We start from the raw sequence: 23,489 nt of genomic DNA, 5'->3' as shown, positions 1-23,489 counted from the left end.
TTTGAGATTACAGCATAAAAAAATAAATTTAAAACAAATTGAAGTTTTAAAAGAAAGATCTATATATGCAAAATTGGACAAACCACAGTACTGCACTACATTGTTACAAAAATAAAGAGCTTACATTGAAGTGGAAGCAGTGCTTCTACCTAATCCCGACATTGCTGATGCAGTTGCTTTCGGCGTCCCCGGTGACAAATACGGGGAAAAGAGGTAACGCGATTAATTTCCTCAGGCGCCGTCCTGTGTAGTTAACAGCTCATCAACTCTTGATCCCACTAGTAGCTACATGTAATTGCGAACATCAAGAAAAAGAAAAGGAAAAACTTTGGATGCCGACGTAATATGGGCACACAGTCCAGTCATTTGGCCGCACTGTGATTGAAACATATACCTGAAAGTAGCAATTTAGCAATTTTTTTTTCCTACCTCCTGTTTTTGTTTGTCTTTTCTGACAAGTACTGGGTAAAGTTATTGGCTCGTATGTTACTAAATTAGGTCATGGAGGGCCTTTTGTAACTATTTTTGCCGATAACGTATGGAGATGGATCGATATGGAACTATAAAGGGAAGTATTTGGTTACAGTATGGTTGCTCACAGGAAATCTGGGTTTTTGGAACCTTTTAGGTCATGGATGACATGTGACTAAACTTTGGTGTCTTATAACCAGGTCAGATTGAACCACGTTAGGAGTTGTAACCAAGTGGAAACCATCTCCATTTTTATTACCTTGGCCCAACTTAATTCTGGGCCATTTTCCCTGACAAAGGGATAAGACTGGGCAAAATTCTGATTCAATCTTGGTGAGCTGAGCTGGGCCTAGCAAATATAATTGCGAAACTGGACTTAGAACTGGACATAAAATAAACAGAAGCCTGTTGCAAATCCCTCCTTCCAGTCTCCAGCAAAAAAAAAAAAAAAAAAAAAGAGGAGAGAGAGAATACATTGCCACTGTAAAACCCTACACAAAGACACAGCTTCCTCTTAGTCCAAGCTCCTCTGAAAACAACCTCTGTCGTTCTTCTTTAGCTCTGTACTTTGAAGACAAGATGGTGAGCAAAAGGCAGAAACTAGCACGAAAGATATACAAAGAAGACCATCCAGAGTTGTTTCCAAAACCAGAACCAACACCACCTAACGACCCCAACAAGATGAAGAAGAAGAAGAAGAAGAGCTTGTTCAAGAGAAAAAATTCTGACCCAAAAGACCCAAATAAAGCAAATAAAAAAGGGTTTAGAAAACAACCTCTTAGAGTTCCTGGTATGAAGCCTGGTGATAGTTGTTTTATTTGCAAAGCTAAAGACCATATTGCCAAACTTTGCCCTCAAAAAGATGAATGGGAGAAGAATAAGGTTTGTTCCTTTTATTGTTTTTGGTTTATAATTCTCTGAAAATTTGAGTCCTTGTGAATTTTTAGAGAAAAACAATTTTTGTTTTACTTAGTTTGATAGGTGTTTCTCATAAATTTTGAGTCTTTGTTGCCTGGTAGGTATTGAATTGGTTAGAGAAAAGTTTGTTTTTTTTAGTTTGATATGAGTTTGTGCTCTTGATAGTGTTGCAGCTATGAAATTTAAAGAAAAGTAGGTATGGAATTGGATATTATGTGTATACTATGTTTATAATTGAAGTTTTCTTGCTCATTGAAACGTTGATTTTATGGCTGGATGTGAGACATTGTTTAGTTAAATGAAGAAACTGATGGTGGTGTTTTTGTGTGTTAATGGTTATGGCTGCAGATATGTTTGCTTTGTCGGCATCGTGGGCATAGCCTGAAGCGTTGTCCTAAGAAGAACGATGAGACTATGGATCAGAAATTGTGTTACAATTGTGGGGAAACAGGGCACTCTCTTTCTCAATGTCCTCAGCCTCGAGAAGATGGTAATTCATCTTTCAATTGAGTTTAGATAGCTCTAGCTAGGGTGACTTTTCATATGATTTTCTTATGCAATTAGTTTCAAAGGAAATAAAACATCTCTTGGTATAAAATATTGTGTGATTAGTCTCTTTATTTCCTTCAGTTGTTTTGATTGATTGTTTATTGGTGAATGCAACTTGAATACTGGCAAATCAGAATCATTATTTTAACGTCTATGGAAAAGTGGCGGTCCATGTATTTTTTTTTCTTGATAAACGAAAATGACTGAATTAGAATTTTGGAATCAGCTATGTTATAGATTATTTATGTAAAAACCTTTTCAGTTACCAGTGGTAGGACTTGGAAACTGGTCGCCAGGAGTGTTCTTGAGGAGAGGTTAAATTGACTACATAAGGACTTTGAGATTTAGGTCCATATGTATGGCATTATACATGGTGTAAAAAAGATGCAAATTGCAATCCTATTAAACATGAAGCATGACTCATTAAAAGGAATTCAACTTTCCTTGTAGAAGTTATTAAGTAGGAGTGAATTCAGTAGTGAGCTCGGTAACCTCTGGTTTTGTTAAGAGAACTGGACCTTTTTGATACTTTGACAATGCTATTGTTACTCTGAAAAGTAATCTCTCTCTTTTATAATGCAGGGGGGACGAAGTTTGCCAATTGCTTTATCTGTAATGAACGTGGACATTTGAGCAAGGACTGTCCTAAAAATACTCGTGGCATATACCCAAAAGTATGTGAAACTTCACTATTTTCTTGGTTGCTATTGTCATAGTGCAAACTATGTTCTTTTCTTTGATGGTGGGGCAACATACTTGGTATCTAGATAGATGCTCAATTGACTTCCATCTCAAGCCATCTAGGCACCCCACCCATCCATTATTTTTGACATCTTAGATATATATTGCTTTTAACAGGGTGGTTGCTGTAAACTATGTGGTGGTGTAACACATTTGGCTAGAGATTGTCCCGATAAGGGCAAGAGAGGTGACGCTGCCTTTGGCAGAGGAGGTAAGCATAAACATGCAAGCTTTTAACTGTTATTATTTCAATTTTCTGCTTATACATATCTTGTGTTGGTTACTTAAGATTTTATCCAGAGAAGAAAATTGCTTCTTTTTTTTTCTGCATTGAGCCTGCCCCCCTTCTTATGTATATTGCAAATTGTTGATGTTGTTTTAAGTTCTGTAGTATTTGGATGTTGTTTGTGTACTTCTACAGTTCAGTTCTTTATGAAATAGTTCAAAGACAAATGTAGTTACAACTCTTGACTATAATTCAAAGGCTCTGGATGTCATTCTCTTTCTAAAACATTATTAGACGACAGAAAGAAAATAGGAAAACAGGAAATTGGTAGTGCTTGATCAAGAAAGTTAGCAATTTTGAATGTATGATCTGATACTGACTACTGGAGCTGGAAAAATCATGATGATCCGTTGAAATGGTTGATAACAGTATTTTGTCTTGAATGCTTTGCTCTGTCAGTTGAAGCATGAGTTTTGTAGTCTCACAGTAATAGGATCGAGGCTGATATAACATGATAAGAGCCATATATAATCCTGATATAATGTGCTAACTCACTATTTGGGTCGCAAAATGAAATATGAGCTGAATGGGAACGTGACTTGATATGGGAACTGTAAAAGATATGGTGTTTGGGTCGCGAACCAGTACTGTCATTATATGATTTTTGCTAATGATTCCTGTCAACATTTATATCCTTTAAAGACCATACCTGTTCTTTCTTTCTTCTTCATTTATTTTTTTATATGATGTGTAATATTTTACTTACCCGTTACTTATCTCTGACTTTCAGCCATTGGAAGGGAAGTAAGGCCTACTGGGCGAGTGACTAAGTTTGTAAGTGGAGATGAGCTTGATGATGATTTTATGACCGAAAACATGTATAGCATTCCAAAAGACAAGTCAACTGATTCAAAAGTTGTTCCTCCCGATTCGAAGGATGGTCATGTAAAATCAAAGAAGAAACAAGGTCCCAAAATAGTGAACTTTGTAGGATAGAAACAGTCTTGTGATGAATATGACAAAGCTTTATCTGTAACATCTTTTCCAGTTTTACCTTTTTCTGATGTTCCTGTGTTACCTACAAAGAGGCAAATCATTTTTGTGTTGAATCAGTGTCATTTTCTGCGGTGCTCAATAGCTTGTACTTAATAAATTGATTAAGTTTTTGTTCTTGCCACTTGAATTGTAGATTTTCCTTTCCTTTTTCTTTAAGGATGATCTGTTTAATTACTCTTTATCAGAATTATTTTTCATACTTAACTAGTTGAATTTTTGTGATCAATTTGCACATGTTCTTTAATCACAGTTCGATTTTCCACAGCTTTACAGAAGCCTACCTAGCCATTTTCTGTAAAAAATAAAAATAAAAATAAAAGCCCTTGAAGATCATTGACCAATACCTTCATAAGATTATTATAATTACATGCAACCCTTGTAATAGAGCACCCTTTTTCCCAAAATAATACAAGCCAGCAAGGTTGATACTTGATAAAGGGGGTGAGAGGGCAGGCACAACGTGGCAACATTAAACAGTTGGTGTTTACTATTTTTGCTGTCTTTGATACACGAAACCTTCGTTGTGGACATGATGAGCCTTGAAATGTTAGGCAATTCTCAACCCATGTTTTGCCCCTCAAATCTCTCTCCTTCCCTGTATTTGTCTAAGCTCTCATTGTATACCCCAAGTTAAGGATCTCTATCCCCTTCTCTTCTATTTTCCCATCTTTCCATTCCATTTTCCTGTCTCTTCTTCCCAGCTGGGTTCTCACAAGGCTTTTGCTCTCTTTGGAAGGCAACATGGTATGCTCCTTCTCTCTAACCTTTTTATAGTATATATTCTGATAGTTATGATACGATGGCTAAGAAAAAGAAAGCATCTGCCATTAATCTTCTACATTGATTTGCATAATTTATACAGAACCTAGCATGATGTGCTGTTGGATCAAATGCGTGGATATTCAATAAGCATTGCTGTTTCATCAAATTTTTCGTTGGGGCCTTTTCTTTCTTTTCTTTGTTTTTTATCTGAGCATCAAGGTCGTTTCTGTTCACTCATTGAATTTAGCTGCTTAAATGATTCATGCCCTATAATTTCAATCACCATGTCTATCATGCAGTTTCGTTTGTTCTAGGCTTTGAGAACTACTCTGATTACTATTTTTTATCTTTGATGGTTGAATGTTTGGAAACCTGCCACTAAATCAATATGGTTACTGCATCTAGTTTGAATCTTGTAACCACGTCGGAGAATTGAGAAAGATTTGAAGGAAAAGGGAGGGAAAAAAAAGGCTAACTAATGAAAATTTATTTGGCCAGGATTGTTAATATATTTTCTAGGAAATTCTGTGATTCGTGTATTTTTATTCTGTTCTCTTCACATTTGGAATAATTAGGCGAATGCAGCGTCTGGAATGGCTGTTGATGATGAATGTAAGCTGAAGTTTTTGGAACTGAAGGCAAAGAGAAACTATCGATTCATCATTTTCAAGATTGAATCTCAGCAAGTGGTGGTAGAGAAACTCGGGAGCCCTGAAGAAACCTACGAGGAATTCGCTGCTTCCCTCCCTGCTGATGAGTGTCGCTATGCTGTCTTTGACTATGATTTCATTACCAATGAGAATTGCCAGAAAAGTAAAATCTTCTTCATTGCATGGTAATTTAACAGTTCCTCAAATTTCTTTACATTTTCTTTCGTATAATGCCTAGCTCAAAAACCAATAATCAAGAGCAAACTATGCATGTTGGGTCGCCATTTTGAACAAGATATGTAAAATGCTAGCTAGACACAGCATAACTAGATTGTTTTTTCTTTGTAGGTCACCTGATACATCAAGGGTGAGAAGTAAGATGGTTTATGCAAGCTCCAGAGACAGATTCAAGAGGGAACTAGATGGCATTCAAGTGGAGTTGCAAGCAACCGATCCTAGCGAGATGAGCTTCGACATTATAAAGTCCCGAGCTCTTTAGACACTGTTCTTGTTTCTTCTTTCAGCAATCAGCCTTTCTTGACAAATTACATTTTGCCGGTGTTTATTTATTTGTTTTTTTTTTATGTTTATTCTTCTAACTTGTTCTAATTTTCGTTATATGAATTTTATGTTAAACCTTCTTGTTTGATGTAATATTATGCATTATTTTGTCATGTTCAATACTCGTTGAGATATTTGCACTACGTTAGTGTCTAAATACTCGGAACTATTCCTGCTTCTCATCGGTCGAGAGATCACTGATATGATGCCTTTGATGAAATGAATTAGCATTCTGTTACTGAAATGAGGATTGATCTTATGACAAGCATACAATAGAGTTGATTAACTGCTAATATTTGGAAAAGAAGAAGCATAAACTAATCTACAACAAGACACTTCAAGGAAGCAGATCACATCTAGCAGAACTTGCGGACAGCATCCTGGATTTCTACCCCATGCGATCCAAAAACTGAAAGTTTATGTGCCTCCATCTCCTGTTGATAATTAAGGAGCCAAATACTGACCAAAAACTCACCACAAATCCAAATGCCATGCTCACATAAAACCTATTCACTTCCTTGTACCCTTGTCCTTCTCCACCACCTTGAATTTTAGGTGTTACATCAATGTCAGTGCCGCAAGTGGGATCACTAGAATCTCTTGATTTTTCTATGAACCAACATGTGGGTGAAATCCCTTAAGCATGTCAAGGTTGACGTTTTTGGAGAAGAAGATGAAAACAGAATATATCTACTCTATGTTTTTGGAGAACTTGAGGTACAAAAATGACTGTGTTGTACATAACTTTTGCCAGACATTATCTCAATCCTAGAGCTTTCATGCTATAATCAAATGTTTTTTTATATATAATAATTGAGTGTATTAATAAAAAAAAATATTTAGAAGATTACCCTTGAAAAGTTGAAATATTGTTTATAGCAAAATAAAATGAATATATTATAAAAAAGAATATAAGAGAAAATAAAAAGAATCATAAAAGAAAAGAGCAGTTAAATTAGTGATTTGTATCTGTTCATATCCGAATACCATCTACACTGCAAATAAGATTGTTATCAGTATAATTGAAATTAAATTTACTATACTTTAGCCAAACCGATAGTCTATGCAAGATCAAAGAGAAATTAACATTCTAATATAGATACACCCTATTAAAAACCAAATCATTTTTTATAAGCCAAACACTCCATGCTATGCCGAAAAAAAGAAGATTCAAAACTCGAGTATAAAATGTACCTTCAACTAAAGAAAGGGATACACAATGATACTCCCTATTTTTGTAAGAATTTTGTCCATAATTGCCAAGTACTAGAACAACATAATAACAAATTATTCAAAATCTCTCGCTTTACTGCACAAAATGGACATATGGATTACTCTATTGAAAGTAACCCATGTTTGAGAAGAAAATCATATATACAAAATTGATTTTGGACCGTCAACCACATAAATATTTGTATTTTGAATGGAGCCATTTTAAACTATACATTAGATTTGAAATTACTAGTTTTAAAAAAAATAACCATGTCAATAAAAGAATTGCACGATTTGACCGAGTAGGTGTTATCCTTGTCTAAGCTCCAAATATTTCAATTCGATTTATTTTGTGAAAGATATACTTCTTCTAAAATATCATATAAACTTTTTGATTGTTCCTACTAATGAAACTTCCATGTCCATATTTTATTTAACCACAAGCTCATGTCTCATGATTACTTATATAGACCTAAGAACTATAATTTTAAAGGTCTATCTCTCACTTAAAAGTACTCAAAAAAAAAAAAAAAAGTCTTATCATCTCATACCTTAAAACTAACACAATTTATAATTGAATCCGGTACCGTTTCCTCTCATTTAACTACTAACATGATGCATCTCCATAAGTTCAATTATACTAATTCTTAAATGTATTTTACCCTTATGATTAGATTTAACCCTTGTTTCATTAAGAAATTAAATGCTTGCTTGTTGGTTTTGTTAAACCATCATTTTTATTTATTGAAAATATACTAATCACACGAATGTACTTAGCAAGTTTTTTAAACTTTAATTAAAGTTAGTTTAAGTTAAGTGCTATTTGAGCAGTGACTCAAAATACTTATTTAAAATAAATAAAATATATTTGTTGTTAATTATATCTCTACTTAACAAAAAAGTTTTAAGTATAAAATAAAGATTGTTCAAGATTCCACTTGTTAGATATACATAAAAAATAATAATAAAATGTTTCTTAAATATCTTAAAAGATATTATTTATAGTTTTGCTCAAGAACTCCATTCACTCTCTCTCGAACATTAAAATTAAAGTTAAACTCTACAGAGTTTACTCTGATTTAAATATTTATTATTATAAATAATTAGAATCATATGTAAAGCTATTTAAATATTAAACTATTCTAATTAAACAAACCCAAATCAAATAAAATTATAAAACCAAATTAAGAAAGGAATCCAGGATTAACTAGAAAAATAAAGAGAATTTCAAAACAACAACCATCCGAGCCTAATCTGGACACAATCTTTTGCTGCTTCTACAGTTTTCTGCTATTTTTGGTTTTGAGTTTGGTTATGGCTTTCTCAAACTTCTATGTAGGTTTTTTTTATCCTTGGCTGCCTCTTCCACTCCGAGGATGCCAACTGATTTATCCCGAGCTCTTATTACAAGGAAAAGGCTCCATTTGTTCTGTTTAAAATACTTGACAAGTTGCGACATTGAACATCATTTGCATACGAAGTTCCAGCTGCCCATGCCTGCCACTGAAATTCCGAGGCAGTCAAATCATGGCATTAACATTCACACCATTTATAATTAATGGACATGGATGGCAACAAAAAGCTCTAGTTAACAGGCTACGACTACAATGCAGTGGCAGGTTTGTTTTGAGGCATTGCTACTTATACAGTAATTACCATGTTGACCATCTAATGCTTTCAGAATAGTTTATTTACAGGTAGAAATCAAGGGATAAAGAAAGATGAAGAAGTATGTTGCGAATATCCATACTGGGCCATCCATGTGCGAAAACAAGCTTTGGGAACCCAGAAGAAACGTAGAACAATGCCATTCAGGTCTGCAGTCTGCCTACTGAAGAGTGTCACTCCGCTGTCTTTGTTTCTGATTTTACAACAGATGAGAATTGCCACGAATTTTTTTGCAGTAATCTAGTACTTTCCTAGTTATGAGGTTCCAAATGTGATTCCTGCATCTATTGTTCTTGGATTAGTTGATGCAACAGATGAACGAAGAGCGCCAGCGGCAGAACTAAAGTTTAACGATCATTTCTGTCACGTTACTAGCTTGTATAATCAGAAATTTAACGGACAACTAGATATTATAACATAAATCAACGTAACATATTCTATTAAAGATCATTAGAACAAAAATATAAGCAGTATAAGGTACTGTCTTGATAAAAGATGTTTATTTTATAGAATTCGTTCTCGGCTAACATTATCATCAAAAGATGTTTATCCGTCTCATAGTGACAAAAATGGAAAGAACAGTTATTCAAGACTATATATTTATTTATGTGCATTGAAAGATAAATACCAAGACTATATTGTGGTAGCTAAGACTGCTTAATTTGATTGTCCCAGTATTCCTTCTCCCAAGACTCGACTTGTTTTATCGAATTGCCATTTCTTTGAAAAACGGAATGGAGAGATAGAGGGTCATAGGGAGGAGGCATGGTGCATGGACTTGTGTCTGCAGGACTCATCACCATGGAGTCCATCATAAACTTCTTCTCTAGACCATTTGCTGGGCAAGCCATTGCTTCTGCACATAGTTCAATAGCTCTTCCAGGTATAGTAGGCTTGAAGGTTAAGAGTTTAGCATACTCATTTAAGAGATGAAACATGTAGTCATAGACATAATCCATCTTCAAGTCCTCTTGAATGAATTCACTTGCCGCTTTTCCCATTGCCTGTGCCTGGCAATCCAGAGAAAGAATGTTATATGCTAATGAGAAATCTTCTATCTTCTAATGTTAATGGAGCAGTTTTATGCCATAAATGTTTTTACCTCTTCACTATGGTTGTTGCCCCATTCAACAGCAAACTTAATGGATCTGCACTTGTCATCCTCCTTAATAGGCCAGTAGTGCCGATTCGGCACCAAACTTCTTGTGAAGAAATCATAATAATGGGGTTTCACCAGTAAGGTAACAGAGTCACAGGCAAGAATGTATTTTTCACTGACTGACCACGCAGACCCTTCAATGTAGATTTTATACCTGCATCAATTGCATTACACAAGCACTAACAGTGAGCATTCATCGTATAAAGTAAACAAATTTAACCAGATATAAACTAAAGATTGATTGATTTTTATTTTTTTACTTGTGAACGCATTGGTTTGCCAAGTTTGATTGCTGGTATCCTTGCTGTGATTCTTTAATCCAGTCCTGCAAGAAAGATTTTGAGGCATCATAAAAGCTGTTGATGACAATGTAGATCATCGTGGAGGACTGCTAGGAGCAGCCACGCTTGTGGCAACTGCCCCATCTGGACCGTGCATGGCACACACACCAACGAGATCCGCCGGCTCGTGTGAGGCAGGAATGGTCCAGACGGGATCCACTGGGCTTGTTGTTACCTGAGCATAGACACGAGCATTCCAGTCTTGTGTTTCAGATGCATGGCATTTCATAAGGTCTTGCCTTGTTGCAGCCACAGATGGATTTCCTTTCCAATAAGCATAAGGTTCCCTTTCCATCCATTTGGTGATCTTGTTTCCTTCTTTCAAGTCATTCGACAAAGACTCCCATGGCTTTATATTAATCTCTGGCCTAAACCACCGAACGCGACATTAGCTAGAATAAAACTATAAGAAAAACACCAAAACACACCAGTCTATTGGAAAAAATGGCTTCTAGGGTCTTACCATCCCCAGAAGGACCAATCAGGAAAAACAACATCGAGGGAGTCATCATCACCACAATACCGGAACAAAGCAGGTGGGGACGTGGCATTGGGCCCACTATAATCGCTTGATCGAATAACAGGCCAGTCAACACAATCAAACATCATATCCAAATCAGGCAATTTCCCGGGGTACTTCCTCAGTAACTGTATGATTCCCCACACTGTAAAAGTATCTCTTGTCTGAAAAGACTTTCTATATCTTTCCATGTATGCTTTGCCATTCACAATCACCAGTCTAAAATTCGCTGTTCTTTTAGCCCTTTCTACCATGTCTCTTGAGATTCCCGTGTGGGCCCATGGACGTAAGTCTTCGTGGATCCATCGGAAGTGCTCGGGACACGTGGAGACTGATGGACGGTCTGGACCTTCTTGAGTGTTTGTCGGGTAATTCAGGGGGCATTTTCGTGTGGGGTTGAATGCGGTGCAATTGACCGGGTACTCGGTTTTGTTTCGGGTTATTTTAGGGATTTTGTCAGTCAAAAATGTTTTCACGACCGAGCTGCCCCCAGTAACCTGCAAACACGTCCAAAAAAAGAAGAAGAAATATCTTAATATATGAATTGGGGTTTGGAAAGATAATATTTTAATTTTAATTTAAAAGTTTTTAAATTGATTAATTACATACATAAAACATATTAGATACATACATATAAATGATTTTAGAAATGCACAACTATTTCTTTTAATTGAGTAATTAATAATAAATTATATTATCAATAATTTTGTTATTTTTCTTGTATTTTTTTTATTAAATATTCAAGGTTTTTTTCTAAAAAAAATATTGCTCCACTTTGCAATTTTGAATGCAAAACCACTCAAGGCTATTAATAAAACACATGCATATCAAGTTAATTTTTATGGGACCTATTATTTTAAATAAGAAAACCTTTTTAAAACCCTTTTTATCTCTAGTACTAAAACTAACTAGCTTTTATAATTGCACCCCTAAATCCTCCTTTTTCTAAGTGTAAATGCATGAGATCTTTCCTCAAATTATGTGGAACAACACCATACACCTTTATCAACTGAGTTAGCTAGCAATATTCACTAATAAAATGTATTACATATATATATTAGGTGCTTCAATATTTTTTTAAATTTAAATCGATAAAATCAATCCAAGTTCTTCTATATACCGGGTGTAGTAATTGGAATTATATTCTCATGCAAGCAAAAGCAAATGAAGAAACATAAAATTATCTGAACCCAAAAATTAAAAAAAAATAAAAAAAGAAATCATGAGAGCATGGAACTCGATGTTTGGGAGCGGAAAGTCAAATACCGGCCAGTAAAAGGGCTCCAGGTATTGTGCTAAAAAAGTATAAAAAGCAGAGTCGAAATTATCTATGTATCATGGAAGTGGGGGACCTCTGACATGAAAGAAACAGCATCACCAGGTCAAAGACAACATGCGTACCACCAATTATTCATCCGAAATTTGGTGAACCGACACTCTCCCCTTCGAAACTTCGCCGGTTTCCATTTATTTTTTTCCCATAAAAAAATGAAAATTATATACCATCACAATTTTATTATTCATCTCTTTTAATGACATTAATGAGAAGATCACTTGTCAATAAATCTGTATCGTCTGCAATCATAGCTGTTCAATTTAGCCTGACCTTAAATGATTTGATTGATTTTAAGTGAATCGAATAATGCATTAACTTGGTTCGGTTTTGGTAAACTGGCTAACTTGGCTACTGGTCGGATTAACATAAAAAAATGTTAAGAAGACATGCTTATGATGAGTTTCACATAACAGTTGTGTGACGGAGGAGATTGTTTTATATATATAATTTTCGTAAATAATTTTGATCAATACTCACAGTGGAGTCGAGGAGACGCGTGCAGACCAACGCGCCGACGATGAGGAAGAGAAGGAGGAAGATGACAACAGACGATCTAGCTGGTAACTTCATGAATGGCCGCCAGATCATACTTTCTAAAAACCTCTGCTTCATGCTAATATTGATCTCTCTCGTTTTTTATGCCTTTTGATGACTTGGAGATCTGACAATCATGTTACTTGGATGATATCCTCAAATGGGCACTTCAGTTTTGGCTGATTTGAGCTCTGAAACACATGATTATGAGCCTTCTTTTCCTTAAACCAAACGTAGGGTTGAGGGAGTTTCTGTTCTTTCTTCTTTTGAGTTTCCAAGAAACAGAGACAGAAGTCCTACATATATGATCTATGCTACTTACAAGCGAGTTTCCACAGTGAGCTTTGACTTGGGGAGATTTATAGCTAATTAAAAGAGAGAAAGGAGAGATTTTTTAAGTACAGCTGAGAAAAAGGGAAGGAGAGACAGAGAAGGAGGAGATGTCAGACGACTGGTGAGTGAGATCCAAAGTAAGGAGGTTTAGAGAGGTAGAATCTCGTGAGAAGGCGGCTGTTTGCTGTATGTTTCAGTACCTCTTCTTACAGCAGTAAAGGAAGAGAGTAGTAATGGGACAAGGTGCCTTGCTTTATTGCCAATATGGGGACGCCAGCTACTGACAAAGCTCAAACATAGGAAGTGCCTTGTTCCTGGTGGTTCATGTTTCACCACCCATATCGCTCATACACAGAAGATTTTAGTTATGGACTTTGGATCTGAAAACCTGGCTCACATTTTGGCCATTTTACTAGTGGAGGTGGATCTTAATTATGGTTAGTGGTGTCCAACTAGATATCCAAGGATAATTACGTTCTTGGATCTAGTAAAGAGTTGATTGCCAAACAAGTTATTGCTTTCTAGGTAATTAACCTAGGGTCGAAAAAGAAGTATCTGGTGTGCTCAAAGCTCGAGGAAATAGCACTCTATCAAATCCTTGATTGACTCCGTTAAGCAAGAAAATTAAGCAGAAGGAAGAAAAATATTATTGGGGATTAAAGAGCATGAGATTTAGATTTTCAAGGGTAGCTGTGCTTGGTGAAGGGGTGGGATCATGGAGAGTTGACAAAAAAAGCACTCAACTAGATCAGTTGCCTCTCACAATGATATATGTCCGTATAGAAAGGGAAACATACGATGGTAGATATATGGTGGATGGTATAGGGTGAGTATGGTGTACTTTTCCTTAAAAAAAAAAACACATTATTATGCGCACACATACACATAATTGCAAATCAGATCTAAGAAAAAGAATTACTTGGAGTGCTCAAAGCTCGAGGAAAGAGCACTCTACAAAAAATATATTTAAAACTGAAACAAAAGAAAATAATATGAATTCTATCATTATTTTCATCTTTGAGCAGCCACGAGAGAGTGAAATGATATTATATTCTCAACGAAACAAATCTAAGCAAATTAAGACACCTTCAGCCAGTCTAGAAAATAAACGAGGATAGGGTGGATAGTTGATTTTTCATAGTCACCTGTAGTATAAGCAGTGCAATGAGCAAGGCTGTCCTCCTTTCCTTTAGAATCGATTCCGAGCATGGCTTTTCAAGCAATTTGCCGCAAGAAATAACTAAAATTATAATATGGTGAAAAATAAAGACATAATATGAAGTAAAAATCAATAATTATAGAAACTACTACTAACTTGTAGAAATCAAATTCTTCAAGCTCACTATTAATTATATATATATATATATAAAAGGAGAAAGTATAAGGTAAAACACATTGCTATCAGTATATAACTTCACTCTTTCCTTTTCAAGCCCCATCTCCTTCACGTATTCCAGCCCCATATTGCTCGACAATAATCTCAACCCTTGATGTGATGTTTGTTTGCACAATTTCTGAAGATAAAAGATCTTCCTAGGCTTAAATGGACCAGCTTCGGCGGAATCAAAACGATACTTGGGCTTTCTCTGAAGAAGTAAGCCTAAAGCCGGAGTTTATATAGCGTGGACCACCCTAGAAGCTAGAGCTAAGCTAAGACACCTTCAGCCAGCCTAGAAAGTAAACAAATTCTTTTAGCTAGAGTTAAATCCCAGCCCATCAAATTATGTAAAACCCATGATCATTTTGCCCCCAAGTAAGCCTTCCGAGTTATGACATTTAGGCTGGCTCCTCTCATTCATTTTGAAGGGACAAGTGAATGATATAGTTTTCATCTCCATCTCCTCTTTTTTTTTCTTTTTTCTTTTTTGCAGCTTTATAAGAGAATATTATTATACGTCTGTGTGTGTGTTAGAGTATTTGATGCGCTTTCCCAACTGGGTATTGTTTGAATGTGTGTTCTAGTCTGCAGGCTGTACAAAGGTTTAGTGCCTTTAACGTCAGAATTTCTTTACATCATAAATAAAGAAGAGATTCAGCTTCTTCCTTTTCTTTTCCCGGCCTTTCCCAGTAAAAGTTAAAGTAAAAAAAAAAGGGTTTCAGCACTTTCTTCTGAAATTCTTTTGCAGTGCCAAAGCTGATTTTGTAATGCTTAGTGCTTACTCCCTTTTCTTTCCTGGTCTGACATCGAAAGAATTGTGTTCAGGTATTCTTCTTCTTCTTCAGATTACCGCAGCAATTAAGGTATAAGTACAATTAATAGTTAAATACGTTTTGGTTAACAAATAAATGAATAATGCATTAATTACATGTGCAATGAATCGATCAGGTGTATCTAATTGTAATTGACAGAGCTCAAAATTAGTTATTATAAGTATTAGCAACAAAGTAAAAATATTATGATAATTACATATTTTTATTTTCCTTCTATTACAAGACATTAGTCAAACACAATCCTGGTATATAAATTTTTAACAAATTTGTATTATGATCCTTTATCCAAAAAATAAGAGGCAGGCATTGTATAAAAATATTATTCTTTTTATTTTGTAGCTGATAATTAAATAATTTTTTATTGGTTGAGTTTAAAGTTTTTTTTTTTTGTCTACATTGACTCTATTTTATATCAATTTATATTTATTTTTATATGAATATTACTAACTCGGTCATAATACAATTATCTTGATAATAAAATGTTTGTTATGCTTTGATTTTATTTGGATCATCTTAAATTTACTCTTCATTCGAAAAGTCTTTTTTTTTTAAAAAAAAAAAAACATTGTCTATAATCTACACTTTTTTTTAATCCAATTATAGATATTATGAGAGTACAATAGATAGCTGGCCAATTAATTATAGATGATGGCCTATTATAAAGTGGGCACCGCTAATATTTAAAGAAACCATAACAAAATCAATATGAATCATCATTCATCAAGAATTGGAACCAAAGTCATGTGAAAGGTCCTACATAGAACTGGCAAATGTTTTCTTGTCATAGATTTGAGCATGTGATCATTTCACAACGAGCTAGCGTGCCCTCAAGAAAAGAGCATAAAAGGGGCTCTCACGCTTTCCTAATCCACGCGTGAACAATCTCATTGCATGCTTTCAAATTTCAAAAGCCAAGAAGCTGCTTCCCATCCTTCTCCTTAATTAGCCCTAGCTTCCACACTCCTGCCACAGTCGCCGAATTCTTAACTTCATCAACCATGTCTGTGAGTCTCTCTCTCTCGCGAGCACATGTACATGCATACATTGATTTGTTTCATAAGTATATACATTGATATTCTTACATGTTGGTTTTGCAGCTGATGGTAGAGGTAAGAGTTCCAAACTTAGATTGTGAGGGCTGTGCTTCGAAGTTAAAGAAAGCTCTCCTCAAGCTAAAAGGTAGGTAGGCCTACATTTTGTACAAAAGGTGACGATTATATATATTGCCAATGGTCCAGGCTATGTACTGTTGCCATTGTCGATTCTGTGCCTTACCTTACTTGAGTATTTCACTTCAAAGGTGGTCGAGGGCCTCGTATATATGTTTTGCAAGGGCAAACTTTGGAGTACAGAATTGAGATAGTGTTTGATTTTTTTACATGAGACTGGAAACAGGAAAACAAATAGTTTAGTCTCATCTCATATATAGCCCAATTTCTCACATCCTAAATAAACGAGTACATATTGGTTATAGTTATTTTGGCCAAATGAAAGTCTATATGAGATTCAGAATACTTGGTGTATGCTGAATGGTAGCTCTCTATCTGATCTGATCTTTCTCATGTGTACATATCAGGAGCAGAAGAGGTAGAAGTAGAGATGGAAGTGCAAAAGATTACTGTTAGAGGCTATGCATTGGAGGAAAAGAAGGTGATCAAAGCAATTAAACGAGCAGGGAAAGCAGCAGAGCCATGGCCATTCCCAGGATACTCTCATTTTGCCTCTTTTTACAAGTATCCAACCTACATTGTCAACCATTACTATGACACATACAAGAATGTTGCTAGCACTAATGGTGTCCACACCTTTTTCCACACTCCTGCTGTCTATTCACTTGCTGTTGCATCTGATGAGGCTGTGGCTTCCCTTTTCAGCGATGACAATCCTCATGCTTGCACTATCATGTGATGCTAATTTAATTATTATTATTTTTTGCCTTTTCATGTATTTCTTTCCTTGTTTTTTAAGAGGATTGTTGTATTGATTTCATTTGAGTTTTGTTTAATTTAGGATGTTTGTATTTTGTTTTCATGATTGAACAAAATATTGCTTAATGTTGATGACTAGCTAGCTTTCAATTGCCTTCATCTGATTTTGGACATTTGAGAACAAGAACACATAATGTTCCCTTGTGAAAGTTTGGTCTTAAAATTAAGGAATTGAGATGCCATCATCGATCCTTATCCCTAGCAATAAATTTGTGTGCTTTTATATATTATAACAAGTGAAATAAATTTAACTTGGTATTGGCATAAATTGCTAGTATTGTGAAGATTTGTTTCTAATTCAATTCAATTAGGTGACTATAGTACTATTCATATTGATTATTATTAAGCAAGCAAACTCATATGGATTATTAAAGCAACAAACATTCAAGAGCTCTTTGGTTTAAAGGCTTTTTTGTTTTTTTTTATAATTATTTGCACAGCAAAAATATGATTATATGATTATAGCAAATTATAACCATTAAACTTGCAAAGGGGGATTTTTTGTATTTTCTTTTTTCTCTTAACAGTGAAGTTATAAGATTGCCCTTGAAAAAAAAAATATATGCATTGTTTCAAGGGTATTTTTGGTTTTTACTTGTTTTTTTTTTAGTTGATCTTCAGACTGTTTAGTCATTTTAAAAGATTAGATATTATTAAGAAAAAATTGTTGACACGTGCAACGTAAGCGTCAGCTCGTGACGGTTCTTGCACTATTAGGGTGACGCGTGCAAGTTCATCTGATTACTAGTGGTGTTAGTAGCGGTGCATCGCTCTCTTTTTAACGGTATAACACGTGCTTGTGGCAAAAGCACGATTGGCCTCCGACATGTTTTTTTCTTTTCTTTTCTCTCTGATCCTGACCTATAAATTAAAGATAACCCATCTAAAAAAAAGTTGTGTCCTCAAGTTTGTATTTCCATCAATATTATTATAGGAGCTAAATTCTGTCTTGTTATCTGTTTATCATTCTTTTGATTGTTTTTTTTTTGTTCTATCCCTTTCTTGATTTATTAGTTTTTCAATTTCATCCACGATCATTTTATTGCATTTATTTTTTTCTATCTAGTTTTGGTCCTCTTTTTTTATTGCTATTTTCTTGTCCTTTTTTATTTATCTTCTTTCAATTTTGTCCCTCAATATCTTATTTTATTTTTTTATTTGATTTGGGTCCTTATTCTTTTGATTACTATTTTTTATTCTTTTCTTAATTTATTTTGTTTTTCAATTTATTTCCTAATTATTTTCTTTCATTTGGTTATTATACCATATTTGGTCTATATTATTTGGATTTTAAATTCTTTTGTGATTAGAAATTTTACTTTGTTGTTTTTTTGTGTTTGTCTTTCTACAAGGTAATCTCGGTCTCATGACCCACATTCAATATAAGTTCCTTTTTTTTTGTCTTTTATTATAAATATTTTTTTTTTCGAATTCGTCATTTGATATTTTGGTTATTGGACCTTGAACTTCATTATTAGTTTCACTTTTTTTTTTTTGGGTTGTCCTGATCTCATATCCCGATTAATGAATAATTTAGGTTAATTCAGGTTGACTTAGGTTTTTTTTCTTTAATGCTATTTTTGCAATTTCTTTCTTTGGCATCATATTAGTGACCCTTGAACTTTGTGATTTTTTTGCTTTTCTTTTTATGAGGTTATCCTGAGTGCAAGTTAGTTAAGTCAACCCTGGTTATCTTGGTTTTTTTTTTAATTTTTTTTATTTAGCTTTGGCCTTTTTTGCTAGGTTTTTCTTTTGAAAATCAAATTATTTTTTTCTCAATCTTACATCGCGGGTGGTGGTTAGTCGAGTTAATCTGGGTTAACTTAGTTTATTTCTCTTAACCTTTTTTAAAAAATTGTTTTTTTTTTCAGTTTTATCATTAGGCATTAGATTATTGGCTTTTGAGCTTTGTTATTTCTTTTGTTTTTTCTTTCTGTGAGGTTAACTCGAGTGCGAGTTTATCAGGTTAACTCAGGTTAACTCAAGTTTTTTTTATTGAATTTCAATCTTTTTTTTATAGGTTCTTCTTTTAAGAGTCTGACTTTTTTACTCCGATCTCATATCGTAGGTGATTGGTTGGTCAAATTAACTCGGGTTGATCCCAGTTTTTTTCTTCAACGCTATTTTTTAAAAGTTGATTTGTTTTTTGTTTCATCATTTGACACTAGGCTATTGGGCCTTAAGCTTTTTTTTTTCGGGTTTATCCCGATCTCATATACTAGGTCACATATTAGTTAAGTTAACACAAGTTATCATTGCTTTGATATTTTTTTATATTAGAAAAAATCCGACTCAGCCCGCCACATAGCACATACCACCTATATAACGTGTGTAAAACAACACATTGAAATACTGTGATATTAAAATGTATCATTTCAATAAAAAAATAAAATATTAATCAAAACAGAATTGATAACCTTAATAAAAATATTCTTATTACTGTAATGTATTGTATATTTTTTTCTTTATTTTTTTTTTAAAAAAATAAAAAGATGTTCTCTAGTTACCGTAAAAGTTTCCGTGAAATTCAAAACTTTATCGTCTTCAATATAATTAATGATACTAAAGTACTTTAATTGTTACCCGAAAAGGTGAAAGACTTTCCAGGTTCAAAATAAGAAAAAAAGGGCTGCTCCTTTTCTAGCCTTCAATGGAGGAAGGGGTAGACAATCTTTCTTTTCAACTTTTTGCAAGGAAGGGAATCTTCAAGACCGAAAGGGTGAATTAATTATGACAGAGAAAGCAATTTGGCCACAACCTTCAAGTTGTCAACACATTGGGAAGGAAAAGCCTCCGTCCTTCCTTCCCACCCCGCCGACGCCGACATGCCCTCCCGGTGTCTTTTGGAGTTCTGATTGTCAAAAATATGTTTTATTTTAAAAAATAATTTTTTAGTATTTTTTATGATTTTAATATACTAATATTAAAAAAATATTTTAATAATATAAACAATGGTTTCTATATCTATGTTGCCATTACTATTAGGTATTTCATTTCAAAGAAAAAATTATTAAATTTCAACTCAAACTCAATTTAAATAAAGAAAACGATTCTTAAATGGATAATTCGAGTAAAATATGGGTATTTCAAATAATTTTATTTTAATTTGTTTAGTTTTTAATATTTTCTTCAATCCAACAAAAATACACATGAAAAAACAATTTTTTAAAATTTAAAACACTGTTTGTATCAAAATTCTAAATTACATGTTTATCAATTACCAAACAAGAGAGAATATTTATATGAAGAATGGGAAAAAAGAGGAAGAAATAGTGACAGTCCAATCAATCAATAGTCTCCAACTTGTCCATCATGCTAAATTTCACTTCATTTTTGTCAAAAAAGTGACATGGATCCACGCACACACATCTATTTGCATGTAATCCACCACCGCCACCACCTCACATCTTCAAGCCCCTTTGTGTATAGATATAAAGCCCACCACAAATTTTTCAAGCACTTAGACTTCTCTTCCCTTCCTCTACCCTCTCTTCTAATGGCTCAGGTACCCTCCTGCTCTTCTTTATTTTCATGTTCTATTGGCATTGATTTCTTCCTTTTTATTTTTTAACAAGTACTCTCGTTAATTTATCTGCAGCAGAAGGTGGTGTTAAAGGTCTTGACCATGACTGATGATAAGACAAAGAAGAAAGCAATAGAAGCCGCTGCTGATATTTTTGGTATTTCTTTTTTTTCTTTTCTTCGTGTAGTTGTTCTTTGGAGCTGCTGAGATAAATGAAAGATGTACTTAGCAAGTTTTTGTTGGTCACTTTGTGCTCCATTCTTGTACATAAACAGGAGTTGATTCCATAGCAGTGGATCTCAAAGATCAGAAGCTAACAGTGATAGGTCTGATGGATACAGTGGCAGTGGTGAAGAAGCTGAAGAAAGTAGGGAAAGTGGACATAGTTTCAGTTGGACCTGCTAAAGAAGAGAAGAAGGAAGAGAAGAAAGAAGAGAAAAAAGAGGAGGAGAAGAAAGAGGAGAAGAAGGAAGAAAAGAAGGAAGAAAATAAGGAAGAAAAGAAAGAGGAGGAGAAGAAGTAATCAATTAAACCAAGAATTATTCACCCCCGGCCCCTCTCTTCCTCCTCCTTCTTGCCTTGAGTTATAAGCTTAATTATTCTAAACAGAGCTAAATACATGTTGTAATAAGCTTTTGAGAGAGAAGCTTTGCCCATGAAAAAGAACCCTTCTAGAATCCATATATCTACAAAAGTGGAGCTTTGAATTGCACAAGGAAATAGTTTGCTTGCTTGTTTTTCATACCATGTCTTCACTTGCTGAATTGTGTAGCACTTAATTACTGGCTAGGAGCCAAGCAGAAGGGTTTTCCTCTCTTTATATTATCCTATTATTTTAGCCCTTTTGGATGCTAATCCTATGCATCATTTTAACAACCTTCCTTCGATATTAGCAATGTTGATTAAGCTAATTTAATTTGGGATCTTCTTTCTACATGTAATTGAGGAAATCTCGCTGGTTTTGTGTAATGGAGGACAAAGTTCGGTCAAACGAGCTTCCTCTTCCTATTAGTTAAAGGGTCATTGTCCATCCAAAATACCTTCTGCACTGCATGTGCCATTAAGATTCCTTCGCCGGAAAAAAAAGTTAACAAAAGGACAGGCGAATTGCATCATTTCTTCGAAGGTCAAAAAAGAGGTAGAGTATTCACCATTCTTTCTTTCAAAGATTACGAGGGAGAATGCAAGAGAGTGACGTCAATGAGGTCACCTTACCATGAACAATTCGTGTATGGGTTCGAAGATAATAAAGAAAGCATGAAACAGTTGATGCACCGAGAGACCATTCGCTGGATTCATGAAATGGGAATTTATGGCACAAATCTAGAGCCATTTTCATTATCAAATTAAAAAAAGGTTGAACAGAATCTGTTTTTGTCTTGCTAGGCTCCTAATTATAATGTTTAGTGGGCTGGTTCGTCATTCAGCACGCTAGTTGACAAGAAACAATGCTTAGGCCTTTAAAATTAGGCAGGCACAGAAAACCTTGGCCAGCTAGATTTTGAATGCCTCAACACACAAAAGTACCTGCTAATTCCAGATTCCTGATCTCATCTTACAACATCACAACACCAACTATGTGAAGAAAGGCAATGATACCCGTATAGAATTGCTCGGATATACAAGTCGAAGCAGTTTAGAATCAAGTCGTAGCCTCATAAGAGTTTTGACATGCCTGTTCTGCCCCGTTTAATTTCATGATGTCAAAGATATCAAAAGCTACCTAGATATAATACTAACCGGGGATAAAGGAATCAAACTCATCCTCCACAATTATTTAGCACCATGATTTGGCCTGTTTTGTCTTGCTATGCAAATCATTTTCACGTTCTCAATTGGCTACGGCATGCTCTTTGAGAAATGATGTGATAATACGAGCAGCCAAGAAACATAATTGTCATTTGGGCCGCTGCCAAAACTCTTACACGTCAGCATGGCTGGAACATGGTTAATGATCAGTACAAGGGTAAAACTCCGATAGTCTGCCAAATTGGCCCAGCAGATGGACTAGCTTTACAAGGAAGAACAAATTCGTGTAGCGCAGCTGGTCTGTTGCATCTTGTGGACAGTGGTGACAAAAATCTCAAAAGAAATAATTAGTGTCGTGTTCCAAAATCTATCCAATGCAGGAAAGTTGCGGCCAGTTTTCTGAATGTCTCCATCTTTCAGTGTAGCTCACAAATATGACGTTCCCAATCAGATGTCACGCTCATACAACTGGAACATGGCAGAAGGTTATCATGGGATAGCGGATAGCACAGAGGCACAGTGAATAAGTAGCAGAATAGAAGTCCCAAGAATAACAGTCTATAAAAGGTATTTGGCCTTCAAAGGACAATTCTTGAGGTTAGGAGAGAAGAATGATAAAAGGGAAAAGCTTCTGAGCTCAACCATGATGACCAACATGAAGCTATTTGCAAATTCTGCATAAGCTTGAATTCTTCTTCTTAGTTTAATACCTTCAGAGGTGGTTCAAACAAGGAGCATTCTGCATAAAAGAAAATAAGGTTTTAGATTGATAAAAGAAAACTGATGAGGGTTATTTGAAGAAAATAGATATAAATGAAGCAATGAAGCATCCAGAAAAAATTAACAGCAAAATTAGCAAAGAAATGCCAGTAAACCAGTAACATGGTTATTAAAACAAGCACAGTTGTCTATAACCAACTCAGGTCGGTGGAAAACTGTGGCAAATGGAATTGTCACCATCTTTTGATAATTTAAGAAATT

At 34.7% G+C, this 23,489-nt stretch overlaps 4 protein-coding genes across 5 annotated transcripts; 3 read left to right on the top strand and 1 right to left on the bottom strand.

The window, feature by feature from the left end:
* The first annotated feature begins 123 nt into the window (after window positions 1-123).
* On the top strand, window positions 124-6,047 carry LOC7474047 (uncharacterized). The gene is made up of 7 exons (XM_052447464.1): window positions 124-1,353; window positions 1,738-1,879; window positions 2,521-2,612; window positions 2,797-2,890; window positions 3,696-3,898; window positions 5,299-5,558; window positions 5,722-6,047. Exons 1-7 carry the CDS (start codon window positions 1,051-1,053, stop codon window positions 5,870-5,872), a joined length of 1,245 nt encoding a protein of 414 aa, XP_052303424.1. The 5' UTR covers window positions 124-1,050; the 3' UTR covers window positions 5,873-6,047.
* A 3,252-nt stretch (window positions 6,048-9,299) lies between these two features.
* Window positions 9,300-13,734, bottom strand: LOC7474046 (uncharacterized). The gene is made up of 6 exons (XM_002321883.4): window positions 12,648-13,734; window positions 10,778-11,331; window positions 10,490-10,682; window positions 10,234-10,298; window positions 9,917-10,127; window positions 9,300-9,824 (listed from the first exon to the last, which is right to left on the bottom strand). Exons 1-6 carry the CDS (start codon window positions 12,780-12,782, stop codon window positions 9,462-9,464), a joined length of 1,521 nt encoding a protein of 506 aa, XP_002321919.4. The 5' UTR covers window positions 12,783-13,734; the 3' UTR covers window positions 9,300-9,461.
* Window positions 13,735-16,099: 2,365 nt separating this feature from the next.
* On the top strand, window positions 16,100-17,335 carry LOC7474045 (heavy metal-associated isoprenylated plant protein 31). The gene is made up of 3 exons (XM_002322434.4): window positions 16,100-16,252; window positions 16,346-16,427; window positions 16,825-17,335. The coding sequence occupies exons 1-3, from the start codon at window positions 16,247-16,249 to the stop codon at window positions 17,154-17,156; spliced, it is 420 nt and encodes a 139-aa protein (XP_002322470.1). The 5' UTR covers window positions 16,100-16,246; the 3' UTR covers window positions 17,157-17,335.
* A 3,248-nt stretch (window positions 17,336-20,583) lies between these two features.
* LOC18105899 (heavy metal-associated isoprenylated plant protein 39) lies at window positions 20,584-21,584 on the top strand. 2 transcript variants are annotated; one of them, XM_024586725.2, is made up of 3 exons: window positions 20,584-20,741; window positions 20,835-20,916; window positions 21,035-21,584. In XM_024586725.2, exons 1-3 carry the CDS (start codon window positions 20,586-20,588, stop codon window positions 21,280-21,282), a joined length of 486 nt encoding a protein of 161 aa, XP_024442493.2. In that variant the 5' UTR covers window positions 20,584-20,585; the 3' UTR covers window positions 21,283-21,584. The 2 variants fall into 2 exon arrangements, with proteins under 2 accessions (XP_024442493.2, XP_006374622.2); XM_006374560.3 differs by having other exon boundaries at window positions 20,602-20,741; window positions 20,838-20,916.
* The last annotated feature ends 1,905 nt before the right edge of the window (window positions 21,585-23,489 follow it).

This window comes from Populus trichocarpa, chromosome 15, assembly GCF_000002775.5.
Source record: "Populus trichocarpa isolate Nisqually-1 chromosome 15, P.trichocarpa_v4.1, whole genome shotgun sequence".
NCBI lineage: Eukaryota > Viridiplantae > Streptophyta > Magnoliopsida > Malpighiales > Salicaceae > Populus > Populus trichocarpa.
This window is presented reverse-complemented; position numbering and strand designations above follow the sequence as displayed.